The sequence below is a fragment of the Pristis pectinata genome, chromosome 2 (genome assembly GCF_009764475.1).
Source record: "Pristis pectinata isolate sPriPec2 chromosome 2, sPriPec2.1.pri, whole genome shotgun sequence".
NCBI lineage: Eukaryota > Metazoa > Chordata > Chondrichthyes > Rhinopristiformes > Pristidae > Pristis > Pristis pectinata.
Window position 1 is genome coordinate 7,283,046 of NC_067406.1, and position 14,999 is coordinate 7,298,044.

The following is a 14,999-nucleotide window of genomic DNA, read 5'->3' on the forward strand; positions in this document are numbered from 1 at the left end:
GTTCAACCTCTTCTTACAGCACATGCCCTGTAAACCAGGCAGCATCCCGGTGAACCTCTTCTGCACCCTCTCCAAGGTTTCCACATCCTCCAGTAACCAGGCGACCAAAACTGCAGACGATATTCCAACTGTGGCCTAACTAAAGTTATAAAGCTGCAAAACGATTTCCGGACTTTTACACTCAGTGCCCCAACCAATGAAGGCAAGTATGCCGAATGCCTTCTTTACCACCCTATCTACTGGTGTTGCCACTTTCAGGGAGCTATGGACTTGCGCCCCAAGATCCCTTGATACACTTACTGTACACTTTCTGCTTACATTTGACCTCCCAAAGTACAAAAACTCAAACACGTCCAGATTAAACTCCATCTGCCATTTTTCTGCCCTTATTTCTAACCGATCTATATCCTGCTGTACCCTGTGACAACCTTCCTCACTATTACAATGGCCAATTTGTCTTCCGGGTGCTCTGCCTTCCTACCACATCCCAAAAACGTGCAGATTTGTAGGTTAATTGGCCAGTGTAAGTTGCTTCTAATATGTAGGTGAGTGGTAGAATCTGGGGGGAGTTGATAAGAACGAGGACAGAATTTTAAAACATGGGATTAACATTGGAGAAATGCAAATGGATGGTTGATGGTCAGAACGGAGTCAGTGGGCTGAAGGGCCTGTTTCCATGCTGTAAGCTCTCTATGAACTTTTGAACCTTAGAGCCATTGAGGTTTACAAGATCACAAGACAAAGGAGCAGAAGTAGGCCATTCCGCCCATCGAGCCTACTCTGCTACCTCACCATGAGCCAAACTATTCCCATCTAACCCCAATTCCCGGCCTTTTCCCCATATCCCGTGATATCCTGACTAATTATTTACCTATCAATCTCCTCCTTAAACACCCCCAATAATCGGGCCTCCACAGCTGTATGTGGCAACGAATTCCATAGATCCACGACCCTCTGGCTAAAGAAATTTCTCCTCATTTCTGTTCTAAATGGGTACCCTCTAATTCTAAGACTGTGCCCTCTAGTCCTTGACTCACCCACCAAGGGAAACAACTTAGCCACATCTACTCTGTCCAGTCGTCTCAACATTCAAAATGTTTCAATGAGGTCCCCTCTCATTCTTCTGTACTCCAATGAGTACAGTCCAAGAGCTGACAATCGCTTGTCGTATGTAAGCCCTTTCATTCTGGGAATCATCCTCGTAAATCTTCTCTGAACCCCCTCCAACATCAGTACATCCTTCCTAAGATAAGGGGCCCAAAACTGCATACAGTATTCCAAATGAGGCCTCACCAATGCCCCACAGAGCCTCATCAAGCAGATCAAATTGGAAAGTGGAGCTGAGGCCCAAACCAGATCAGCCATGATTTTACTGAGTAGCAGAGTGGGACATGATTCTAAGAACTCACACATGTGAAGCACCGTATGGTCCACACCGCACTTTAGTGGTCAGTTAATCCAGGCAGCCAACCACTTAAGTGCAGATGGCAGATGCTGTGGTACACGCCGACTGGGTATGCGATGTCCTTCATGGCCAAGCAGTCAGGTCATGCTCACTGCCCAGTGTCAAACATTAACAGTGGCTTTGTGGCGAGTTTCCAGAATGACAGCTGAGATCTGTGACACTCATCTACAAGGCAAGAGAAACAGACCCAGGCAGCAAACATCTCATCAAACAGAGTCACGGGATATGACGTCAGTTCAGTGAGGTGGCACTAAGGAAGACGATCAGCCACCATCCAACTGAATGGCAGGGCAGGCACAAAGGACCAAATGGTCTCCTCCTGCTTTTATCTCTTATTCTATGATCTCCATGGCAACTTCCCTTCTAAGGTGTGAGCAAAAGGCTGTGAGTGCAAGTGTAAACAAAATAGGGATGAGCTGATGAGAGGGAGAGAAAATAGATGAAGTCCTACCTAAGTCCATTTTAATGACATTGAGTGGGATGTGAGGCAGCACCTCTTTGACTTGCTTCGCCATTCCCGCGATACGAACATCCTCTGCAGACAGACTGCTGATGCTCAGTCCTGGAAGGAAGGTCCGAGGTCGAGCTCCCGAAGGCCGAGTGTTCATTCCTGAGACAAAGCTAACATTAATTCTCTTCCAGGTTGAGCGCTTTTTGCAGGAATCTAAAGCAGGAGAATATTTCTGTGGCCTTTTAGAAGTTAGTCAATAAAATCACTGACTAGATATTAGCTGAAGTTGAAGCACATGGAACGAAAGGCAACGTACTGACTTGGCAAGGATAATGGACGAGTTACTAGTGGGGTCCCACAAGGATGTGTGCTAAGACCAAAAATATTCACCTTATTTATTAAATGATTTCGAAAACAGAATAGAAAGCCAAATCTCAATGTTTGCTGATGACAGTGCAAACAGCGTAGATAGAAACATTAAATTACAAGAGGAGATATTAATAGTTCAAACAAATGAGCTGAACCACAGGAAATGGAGTTCAGTGCCAGCAACAGTGAGGTCAATTACGTTGGACCTAAAATGGATAGAACAGAGTAATTTTAAATAGCATAAGGCTAGCAGTGAAAGCCCAGAGAGACTCGGGGTCTATGGACATTAATCATAGTAGCTGGCAGTGAAATTAATCACGAAAAGCTAATGGAATGCTGATCTTTATAATATCTAGGGGGCCAGAATACATGGAGATAGAAATCAACACAAAATTCAGACCATATGAAGAGTTGCAAGGAGTTCCGGACACCATACTGGGTTTAGGAGTGTAGTACAGATTTAACAAATACCAAGAAATAAATTGCAAAGAGATTTGACACCCAAGGGTTGTAAGGGTTGGAAACCTCTTCTACAAATGAGGTGTCCAGTTCTGGTTGCCTCATTATAGGAAGGATGTGGAAGCGTTGAGTAGGGAGCAGAGGAGATTTACCAGGATGCTGCCTGGTTTAGAGAATATGCATTATGAGGAGAGACTAAGGGAGCTAGGGCTTTACTCTTTGGAGAGAAGGAGGATGAGAGGAGACATGATAGAGGTGTACAAAATATTAAGATAGGGTGGACAGCCAGCACCTCTTTCCCAGGGCACCAATGCTCAATACAAGAGGGCATGGCTTTAAAGTAATGGGTGGGAAGTTCAAGGGCGAGATCAGAGGAAGGTTTTTCACCCAGAGAGTGGTTGGGGCATGGAATGCGCTGCCTGGAGCAGTGGTGGAGCCAGGTACATTGGTCAAATTCAAGAGATTACTAGATAAGCATATGGAGGAATTTAAAATAGAGAGATACGTGGGAGGAAGGGGTTAGATAGTCAGGTGAGGTTTAAAGGTCGGCACAACATTGTGGGCCGAAGGGCCTGTATTGTGCTGTACTGTTCTATGAAATAGCAGGTGATGTTGGGTCAATTGTTAATTTTAAATCTGAGATTGATAGGGTTTTATTAACCCACGGTATTAAAAGATAAAGGACAAAGAATGAAGAAGTCACTGAGCAGCCATGACTCCAGTTGTAGTGTTACACACTCAAGGGATTAAATGACCTCGTATATTTGCTCCCATGCCCTCAAGATAACCAACCTTTATTTGGGTTCTTTTTCTTGAGCACTTTATGTTGATAGAAGTTATGTTTGTCAAAAGATTTACATTAAATGCTAAATGATTATCTTTTCAACCTAATATCATTAACCAGTTTCTTACTTGGTGGTTCCCTAGCAAGAAGCAATCACAGAGTACAAGCAAGGCAGCTGAGATACAACCCTGACCTGAGCTGGCCTCTTGAGGTGCCATGTGCTTCATTCTTTTGAGGTATTCCAGTTTGTCAGACTTGGTGTGATGAGTCGATACAATACCGAGTTCCATAGCTAAATGCTACAAGAAAAATGATCAGATTTGGAGAGGTAGAGATCAGCTCTTCTCTCTCTTTGTATAATGCATATATACATTGGAGACACAGACTGCAGATGCTGGAGCAACACACAAAGCGCTGGAGAGGAAATCAGTGAGTCAGGCTGCATCAACGGAGGGAAATGGTCAGTCGACGTTTCAGGTCGAGACCCTTCATCTGGACTGGAAAGACAAGAGGGGAGAGAGCCGGTATAAAGAGGTGGAGGGACGGGGTGGAGCGAGAGCTGGCAGGTAATGGGTGGATCCGGATGAGGGGGTGATAGGTGAGGAGGTGGTGGGGGAAGGAAGAGAGTGGGAATGGTGTCAGAAGCTGGGAGGCGATGGGTGGAAGCGACAAAGGGCTGAAGATGATGGAATCTTGATAGGATGGTGCAGAATGGAATAGAGGGAGGGAGGGAGGGGAACCTGTGGGAGGAGTGTGGGGGTGATGGGCAAAGGAGAAGGAGGAGGGGACAGAGATAGGTTGATGGGGCCAGGTGGACCAGGAGGAGCGAAAAAAGGGGCAGGGGGAGCAGTTACAGGAAGTTTGAGAATTCGATATTCATATTGCCTTTAGCAAGGGGACAAAGTTTCAAGTCAAGAGGTTTCGTCATTTAAAACCGAGGTACGTAGAAATGTCTTCCTGCAGAAGGTGATGAATCTCTAGAATTCTCTGCCCCAGAGAGGCGGAGGCAGGCTCACTAGCAGTATTTAACGCAGAGGGAGATACATCTTTGAAAGGGAATTGCTCTGGAGTTGTTTAGCCCTGGGGCAGATCAGTGACAGTCATATTGACTGGCAGGACAGGCTGGAGGTCAAGCCGTCTACTCCTGTACCTACTTTCTTCCACCTAACACATGCTCATGTTCCAAGCAGCATCAAGAGCACAAAGCTCATAGTCAAAAACTGAGCCCTGGGGTACAGCTGCAGCTTCTCCATTCCAAATTTATAGCTGGAATTGTTCACAGCACTTTAGTAAATCTTTTCTACATTATCTTAAAATGTTGTGATCAAGATTGGACTCCATACTCCTCTTGTGACTTACTCTGTTCTACATAACCTCCCTCTTTTCCACTTCTATTAATGAATCCCAAATTCCCATACGCTTTAATACACCCTCAATGTGCTCTAATACTTTCAGAGGTTCATGCACATATGCACTAGGCCCTTCTGTTCCTGCATAGCTTTAGAATTGTACGATCTACAGTTTCTCCTTACTTCTGCTAAAATGCATCACCTCAGAGTCTTTTATCTGTCCATTCTGGCAGGCTACACCCTTTTACAGCCTATTAAAACACCTTTCGAACATGAAATTTTTACCCTGCACATCCATTTCCAGGTCAGTAATGTACATGAAGTCATTAATGCTCATTGAAAGTTCTATCGGAATATCAGTTCTTTTCAAAGGAAGCTACAGTGATCGAATGTGGACAAGCATTGTATCACTTGTGAGAGCTACAATCAAAGATACATGGCATTAAAAGTGGAGTTAAATTACAAAGAGATAAACTAATAGGCAAATCTCAAATGGAATTCAATGTAGGTAAACGCAAGTTCATCCACTGACTCAAAAAATACTTTTAAAATGGTGGTAGTTAAAAAATTAGCCATCCAACTTGGGGATCATTAACAAAGATTTGCATTATTTTCTATTCTTAGAAATGACAATATAAAACCCTACTATAATGTTATTTTATCTAGTACAATGCAGTAGTAGTTATTTAACAGTAATACAAAGCCCTGATGAGACCACGTCTGGAGTACAGAGGTGTTTGGGGGCCTGGCAATGCCTTTATAGACCTCAGTTGTCTGTATCATCCTTTCTGTAACAGGCGACCAGAACTCTGCAGTGCTCTAGTTTTGGCCTAACTACCAACTTATACAGTTCCAACAGGTCTTCCGTGCTCCTGGGCAATAAGGAAGAGATCAGATCATCTTCCTAATCAGCTACTCATATGGCTACCTTTAGGAATCTGTGGACATGCACTTCAAGATCTCTGCACATAAAAAGCACAAAAAAAAACTGGAGCATAGCACTAAGGATCTTAAGCTTGCCCTAATACCTTTATGGCTGATTTGTCCCAGGCCTCATTTCTTCTGTGCCAGTGCCTGATAGATTTCAATTTAATGATATCTCAAAAATCTTACTGTGTCCAGTTCTGGTCACCTCATTATAGGAAGGATGTGGAAGCGTTGGAAAGGGTGCAGAGGAGATTTACCAGGATGCTGCCTGGATTAGAGAGTACAGATTATGAGGAGAGACTAAGGGAGCTAGGGCTTTACTCTTTGGAGAGGAGGAGGATGAGAGGAGACATGATAGACGTGTACAAAATATTCAGAGGAAGAGATAGAGTGGACAGCCAGCACCTCTTTCCCAGGGCACCAATGCTCAATACAAGAGGGCATGGCTTTAAAGTAATGGTGGGGGGGGGGGGGGGGGGGGGGGGGGAAAGAGTTCAAGGGAGATATCAGAGGAAGGTTTTTTACCCAGAGTGTGGTTGGGGCATGGAAAACACTGCCTAGGGCGGTGGTGGAGGCAGGTACATTAGTCAAATTCAAGAGATTGCTAGATAAGCATATGGAGGAATTTAAAATAGAGGGATATGTGGGAGGAAGGGGTTAGACAGTCAGGTGAGGTTTAAAGGTCAGCACAACATTGTGGGCCAAAGGGCCTGTATTGTGCTGTACTGTTCTATGATCCTATCTACATCCTCTTTAGACACCCTCAGTGATCTCTTCACAACCCTCTAGAGCAGAGAATTTCAGAGATTTATTACCCAGTTTTTAAGTTCCTTAGCATCTCAGTTTTAAATCACCATCCTCTTAACTTGCAACCGTCTCATTTCAGATTCTTCCATTAGTGGAAACAGCTTCAAGTCACGTCAAGTTTATTGTCACGTGCACAAGTACAGTGAGGTACAGGTACAATGAAATACTAGCTTGCAGCAGCATCACAGGGACATAGGTACAGACAACATACAGGATAAGCTATACAAGACAGTGGAGAGAGCACGCGAGAGAGAGAAAAATCTTGACATGTACTCTGTCAGGTCCTCTCAGGATGCTATGTTTCAACAAGATCACCCCTCATTCTTCTAAATTTCAAAGAATAGAGATCTAATTTCTCTAGTCGTTGATAGGACAACCCCCACATCCCATTAATTAGCTTCTTGAACCTCTCTTGGTCCACCTACATTTTTCAACGTCCTACCGCCTTATCTTCCCTTGTTCTGTTTGCTCTCCCCAATGCATTACTGGATGCTTCTCAAGACCGAATTTCATGTGCCATTTCCCTCCCACTCAATAGGCAGATTGTTGTAAGAGATGACTCCCTGACCAACATTCTCAGTTTCTGTAACACCTATAAATGTCTAAATCATTGATACATACCATGAAAAAGATAGATACCATGAAAAACCAAGCTCTGATCCCTACAGGACCCCAGTGAGAAAAGCCTTCCAGCCACAAGGTATCTGTCAACCATTACCCTACTTTTTGCCAGCCCTTGTATCCCCAACCTTTCCCCCTTTATACTGGCTCTCTCTCTCTCTCCTATTCTCAGTCCAGATGAAGGGTCTCAATCCAAAGCATCGACTGTCCATTTCCCTCTACATATGTTGCCTGATCCAGTTCCTCCAGCAGTTTGTTATTTTTTGCTTCAGATTTTGGCATCTGCAGTCTCTTGCGTCTCCATTGCCTTATCCTTCTTGTTACTGAGCCAATTTTAATCCTCTTGTCTCAGAGAGAGTGCAGACTGCTCTAGTGAATCACTGGAATTCACTGCCAAAGGGTGGAGGCCAGATTCATTAGATAGATTTAAGGTGGAGATGGATAAGTAATTCCATTTTCTCCTTGGAGCGACAGAGGATGAGGGGTGACCTAGTAGAGGTGCATAAGATGACGAGAGGCATTGATCGTGTTGATAATCAGAGGCTTTTTCCCAGGGCTGAAATGGTTGCCACAAGAAGACACAGGTTTAAGGTGCTGGGGAGTAGGTACAGAGGAGATGTCAGGGGTAAGTTTTTTAACTCAGAGAGTGGTGAGTGCGTGGAATGGGCTGCCGGCAACGGTGGTGGAGGCGGATACGATAGGGTCTTTTAAGAGACTGTTGGATAGGTACATGGAGCTGAGAAAAATAGAGGGCTATGGGTAAGCCTAGTAATTTCTAAGGTAGGGACATGTTCGCCACAACTTTGGGGGCCAAAGGGCCTGAATTGTGCTGGCAGTTTTCTATGTTTCGATGTTTCTCATTGAAAGAACGAGGAAGTGAGGGGTATAGAGAACCGGTACAGAAGAGTTGAGGTCTGAATAGATCAGCCATGATCATACTAAAGGCAGGGCAGGCTTGAGAGGCATGCTGGCCAGTTCCTTGTCCTGTTTTGTGTTTACCAGAATGATAATTTAACCCTTCAAGTTACGAGGCAAACTTACACAAGTTAGAATTACATTCCCTGGAATCTGGGAAGGCAATTAAAAGCTTTCAAGACATTAAGAGGAATTATTTTCACTGAATGACGAGGCACCAAAGTCCAAGTGGCATCATCTAAAAACCTACAAGGATGTCTTTCAGGAATAAAGTCAACTACTGGCCTTGATCTTGCTCAACAGCAAATAGCCTTGATGGGCTGAATGGAGACACAAGAGAATGCAGATGCTGGGATCTGGAGCAAAAAACAAAATGCTGGAGGAACTCAGCGTGTCAGGCAGAATCCTCCCTCGGTCTCCTTTCTCCCTCCTCCTGACATAACACAATCCTCCTACACCGAGATCTCTCACCCCCGCTCCCCCCACCCGTCCATCACCCTGTTTCATTCCCCTTCTCTCCCTTCCTCCATCTGCCCATCACCCACACACTCCCCCCCCCACTGTTCCCATCTGCCCTCCCCACCTCCCTTATTTGGTTCCAGGCTCCACCTTCCTTTCCTGTCAAATTCCATCATCTGCAGCCCTGTCGCCTCCACCCATCACCTCCCGGCCTCTGTCGCTATCTCCACCCTTCCCTCCTCCGTCTGCCCGTCACCCCTCCTCACCTGGATCCACCTATCGCCTGCCATCGCTGGCTCCACCCTTCCCCTCACCTCTTTATACCAGCTCTCTCCCTTCTACTTTCTGTCCAGATGAAGGGCCTCGACCTGAAACGGTGACTGTTCTTTTCCCTCCACAGATGCTGCCTGACCCACTGAGTTCCTCCAGCATCTTTTTTTTTTGATGAGCTGAGTGAACATAGAACACTACAGCACAGGCCCTTCGGCCCACAATGTTGTGCCGACATTTTATCCTGCTTTAAGATCTATCTAACCCTTCCCTCCCACATAGCCCCCTATTTTTCTATTCATGTTCTAAGAGTCTCTTAAGTGTCCCTAATGTATCTGCCCCCACAACCTCTGACGACAGTGCATTCCATGCACCCACCACTGTGTAAAAAGAAACTTACCCGACATCCCCCCTTATATCTTCTTCCAATCACCTTAAAATTGTCCCCTCATGATAGCCATTGTTGCACTGGGAAAAAGTCTCTGACTGTCCACTCGATCTATGCCTCTTATCATCTTGTACACCTCTATCAAGTCACCTCTCATCATCCTCCTCTCCAAAGAGAAAAGCCCTAGCTCACTCAACCTATCCTCATAAGACATGCTCTCCAATCCAGGCAACATCCTGGTAAATCTCCTCTGCACCCTCTCTAAAGCTTCCACATCCTCTATTTCACCTCTGGTTCACCTCTATTTCTATATACCTTCAGCATTTTGGGCATATACTGCTCTACCTGTAGCCATAAGATGACTGTCTTGAATCAGTAATAAACGTATTCAGTTTTCAGATCTAGTACTCACCCTAACTTTTCAAAGAATAAGGATTTATCCAATACACATCCAAACTCGTGGACACCATTTCAGAAGACCTTGCTTTAGTGTTAATGCTCCCAATAAGGGACTCTGTTCACCAAGCACCTTACCTCTTGCACTCTGACAGCAAATTCCTCCTCCGATTCACCTTCCATTTGGGACATACTGGGCAGCCACCTATAGGATGCAGGAAACATAACTGTAATGAATTACTGGGATGTAACAGTTACACTTGCATTCATATGAAGTTGGACTTTCCAACCCAAAATAATTCAGCTGTTAATATTTCTAAGGCTATTTATTCCTTGAGCTCAGTGAAGCAAGATTAAAGTCATGAACGGACGTGAGCTGCCTTAGCAAGATCAACAGAACACATTGACCAGGAAGACTACCAGTTTTGAGTTGAGCTTGAGTGTTCATATAATTTGAGAGACAACAAAAAGACAGGAGATACTGCTTCCAGATCTTGTCCAACAGACTAGGCCTTTTGCAGAGAGCACAGGACACCTCCATTCGCAGCTGAAATACTTATGTACTGTTGAAGCACAAGTTCAACATTATTGATAAATTGGGAGGGCAGGTGGCAGATATGATTCAATTAGGGTAAGTACGAGGGCTTGCATACTTTGGAATCAAACAATGCAGAGATGTTGAAGGATGTGAATGAAGGAAATTAATTCTTGGGTATATTTATTGTCCCTAGTTAACCTGACAGTGTCAAGAGTTAACTACATGGCATGGAACTGAAATCATATTTTGGCCAGGTGTACTTGGGGCAGTGGATTTCCTTACAACAGTCTGGTGTGGTCACTCCCCAAAGATGCTATTGTGAGGTTTGAATTTGTGACCTCTAGGCTCTCATTCTATAATCACCATTACCCTCTCACTATACCATGTAGGAGAAAAGGCCAACAAGGATTTTGGGTCACGAAAATACTAGTGCAATGAACCAGTGAGAAGGAATGGCAAACTTGCATAAAACGTTGATCAGACCATAATCAAATATTGCTGCCTTAGATGACCCAGCTGAGAAAAGATATTAAAGGTCAAAGTACATCAAGGGATGTCTCAGAATAGTGGCTAGAAAGAAACCTTGAGTTCGGAAAAGTGAATGATGGCTTTGCGACTGGGAAGCAAGATATTTAGTACAGAAGTTTTGAATAATTTTGATGAGTAAATGGCCATTTGTTTGGGAGTGAATGATATAGTTCCTATATCAGGAAGTAAAGTTAGAGTTAAGAGGGATTTCTTGACAGGAAGGGCACTTGGAACTTGGGTTTCGTTAAGTGGTTGAGGCAGAACAGCAGAGCATTTCTTAAAAGCACGGCTCTGCAGAGAAAAGCAAAGCTACAGGTAGGGAGAGTGGATTAATTTTCCACTGCTTTAGCAAACTGCCAGAGCAAGCATAAGGGACAAAATGTCCTCCTCCTGTGCAGCAATGGGCAGTACCGTCAAACAGATAGACATGTGGCTGAGACACAGAAGTGTTTCAGACACCAGCGGCATAGCATCAGGTGGAATGGGGCGTGAACCCACTATTCTGGTGGAGTGGGGAGAGTGCAGTGACTAGACAAGCTCAGTAATGTGAACAGTCCATCCTGACAAGGCAGCATTAAAGCCATCCGTGGTCAACCACATATTGTAAGCCTGGAGGCAAGCAGGCCAGTTTGGTTAGGGATAATTTACAGTTTTAACCCCCTCAAAAGAAGTTATTCAAACTATCAGGGTTTCCCCCAGAAGTTGTGGGCTGCCCCCAGAACACTACGCAAAAAAATGTATTTCACTGTGTGTTTTGATGTACATGTGATTAATAAAGATATCTTATCAGGGTTTAACATTAGGGTTAAACCTTTCACATTCACTTTTGTGCAGCTCGCAAGTATTTGAGTGGAAAGGATGCTTATATCACTGATGACCACATTCAGCTGGTAGAGGAGAGTCAAGAACCTGAATCACATACTCCTATCATGTATCTAGTCTCAGAATGTGTCAGCCAGTTAAGACTTAGACAAGGAGAAAGTTCCTTTCCCAGCAGGTTATTCATCTTTAAATTCTGTCAGAGGACTGTGGATACTCAGATAACAAAGTATACTCGCTTGAAATCAACAGATCTGTTGCATAATGTTCTGATGAAGGGTCCCAGACCTGGAAGGTTAGCTTTCTCTTTCCACAGGTGATGCCTGACCTGCTGAGTTTTTCCAGCATATTCAGTTTTGAGATCGACCCCACTTTGAATTGCATCTTTGGCCTCTTACATTGTTCCAACAAAGCCCAACACAGGCTTGAGGAACAGAACCTCATCTTCTGACTTGATACACTCCAGGTCTTAGAGCTTGGGAATGGAAGGTAGACATGGAGCTGATCCTTCCCTCTGTTTGGGGCATCTGGAACCAGGGATCACACAGGCTCAAAACAAGGGGTTGGTCAGTTAGGAAGAGATGAGAAACGTCTTCACACAGGGTAGTGATTCTTCAGAATTCTTTACTCAAGAGGGCTGCAGTCTCTCTCGTGTAAAGTATATTCAAGACAAATCAGTTCTTGGCTAATATGGGATATGGGATTAATGTAGGGAAGTGGCCCCATGAAGATCAATGACCTTACTGAGTGGCGGGACAGGCAGAGTTTGTTCCTACTTTCCAGGTCCAAAGATTTAACATTGAATTCAACAATTTCAGATAACCAGCTTGTACCTGAACTGTTGAATTCTGATTAAAGATCAATTTGCAAGCTGCTCTCTCTAATTAACTCTACCTTGCCCTCACCACTGATGCTATCTGACCCGCTGAGTATTTCCAGCAATGCTTCAGATTTCCGGCATCTGCAGAATTGTCTCACAGCACCACAATAGTTTTTTTTTATTAACCATTTTGCTGCAGTGTTCATCTTCCATGTACACCTCCTTCATGAGACTAGCTCTAATTAATAACCTTTCAACACCTTCTCTCAGCAGGTACTGGTCCTTCTACATCTTTGCCCTGTCACAGCCCATTTCCTTTGTTCTCCCCACCCCTCATACCCCCCCTTGTCCAAAACGTATTTGATCTCTAACTTTTCCTACCTTCTGACAAGAGGTCATCAACCTGTTTCATTCAACACACTATGCCTGACCTGCTGAGTGTTGAGCATTTTCTGGTTCTATTATGCAAGATCAGTACAAGAAACCAAGGAATGAGGAACAGGTGGAAAAGTGGTTGAGGCGCAGAGTCAGGCACGATGTTACTGAATGAAGGAATAGGCTAAGGAGGGGACCGACTGACACCTGGCTCCACAGAATCATAATGGAACTGGAGGAAACCTTTGGGCCAATGAAATAAATACCAGTTCTCAAAAGATCAGTCTTAATTTCCCACTCTTTTCCTGCAGTCCCTCAAATTATTTTCCTTCAGACTTCTATCCAATTCCCTAAGGACTGCTTTTCATCAACAAGTTCAAGACCATAACCACTGATATCCTTCCTGTATTTTTGTCCATCCCCTTAAATTTGCCTTCTGGTCCTTGAACCATTTGCTTTTGACTGGATAGAGGTTAAAACAAAACTTCTGACCAGATCCTGGTCTTGGAAAGCTCTACAATTTCCCCTCGGGCTTTTTACTTCAAAAACAAATCCAGCTTCCTCAGCCTAACATTGCAGTTGAAATCCATCTTACCTGGAGCCACTCTAGTAAACCTGCACCTACTTCAGGACCTTTACATCCTTCCTAAGGGCAGTGAACAGAATTGGACAACACATTCAACTTAGTGGGTCTAACCACTGTTCTCTACAGATTCAGCATAACTTGCATGATCTTAGGTTCTTACAAATGGTCAGCAGGCTCAGGAAGTTAAATGATCTTGATCCTATGATGCAATTAATCTTCCCCCCCCCCCCCCAAAAAAAAACATTGAGGACATGAGGGAAAAGGCAAGGTGGAAACTTTTGCTGATATATTAAGTAGCAAGTCCCATTTCACTTGTCACCATCGAGCCACAGATATCATATTTTGCCCTGCTCATAAGTTGGTCAAATGACAACTCGGAAGACCAGATCAACATTTAACTGCTGTACCTTGCTTTCAGATAAATTTAGTAAAGGTAATAAAATGCTGGAATCACTCAGCAGGTCAAACAGGATCTGTGGGGAGGGTAGCAGTTAACAGTTCAGTCAAAGCCCCTTTCAGTATTTTTTTTAAAATTTACAGCGTGGTAACAGGCCCTTCCGGCCCAACAAGTCCGCGCCGCCCATTTTAAACCCCAAATTAACCTACCCGTACGTCTTTAGAATGTGGGAGGAAACCGGAGCACCTGGCGGAAACCCATGCAGACACGGGAGAATGTACAAACTCCTTACAGACAGCGACGGGAATCGAACCCCGATCGCTGGCACTGTAACAGCGTCGCACTAACCGCTACGCTACCGTACTGAAGGGTTCTGAACTGAAGCTACGTTTCTGTTCCATAGATGCTGGCTGACCTGCTGAGTGTTTCTAGCACTTGGTTTTCACTTCAGGCTTGCTGTGTCTACATTTTCATGAATCAGTTGAGTTTTTACAGTAATCTGACAGATTCCACAGTGATTTCCTTCTGCTGGGGCACATTTTAAGAGAAACAGACATTGTCGGCCTTGATAGTGAAATCAGCAGATCAATGAAGGCCTTTGGGCTAATATCACTTGGGAAGGGAATAGAGTTGTGAAATCATGGACAGAATATGCACAGTACAGGGTAGCCAGATACACCAAACAGTCTCCTCTCATTCATGCTTAAAGTTATTAGTGTTATGATACAGGACTAAGCTGTTCTGATATCCACTGGCATCAGAAATAACAAGGTAATCAGCCAACTAAGCACTGAGAAGCACATTGATGTTGTGTGCATGGGCAGTGGATATGTATACATGTACTGGGGGTGGGGTGGGGACAGAAAAGGAGGCAGCTAAAACAAGCAAGTTCACTCAACCTTACCGATTTGACCCCCAGTGATAGTTAGCGACAGTTACTACCTTACTTGGTATATGGTGAAGGGAATAAAAAACATCCACAGCAGCTCGGCAACCCAAGAGGAATCGACGACACTCTAGGGGGAGAAAGGGGGGAGAAATAAGTCTAACAGGGGACACAACCGTGCCGAGTTCTGTCACTAAATCTGTTCTCACAAACAGGCAGAGGAAGACTGGGAAACAAGCCTCTTGTTCATGAGATCACCGAGACAGTTGTCACATAAAACGTCTACTTCTACATTTGTCTTTCTTCTTTCATTCCAAAATTGGAAAATCCAAAAATGGGGATTGTTTGGGATAAACAAACTAAGTATAAAAAAGATTCTTGAATTAATCA

General features: G+C 44.2%; 1 protein-coding gene across 1 annotated transcript in view; it reads right to left on the minus strand.

Moving 5' to 3' along the window:
• The window catches only part of aup1 (AUP1 lipid droplet regulating VLDL assembly factor), a 42,763-nt gene that overhangs the window by 11,069 nt on the left and 16,695 nt on the right, over positions 1-14,999 (minus strand). Inside the window, exons 6-9 of the mRNA XM_052010051.1 lie at positions 14,666-14,739; positions 9,799-9,865; positions 3,722-3,827; positions 1,917-2,075 (exon numbers count right to left, since the gene is read on the minus strand). Of these exons, the coding sequence (XP_051866011.1) occupies positions 1,917-2,075; positions 3,722-3,827; positions 9,799-9,865; positions 14,666-14,739 (406 nt within the window). The remainder of the gene's footprint in view (positions 1-1,916; positions 2,076-3,721; positions 3,828-9,798; positions 9,866-14,665; positions 14,740-14,999) is intronic.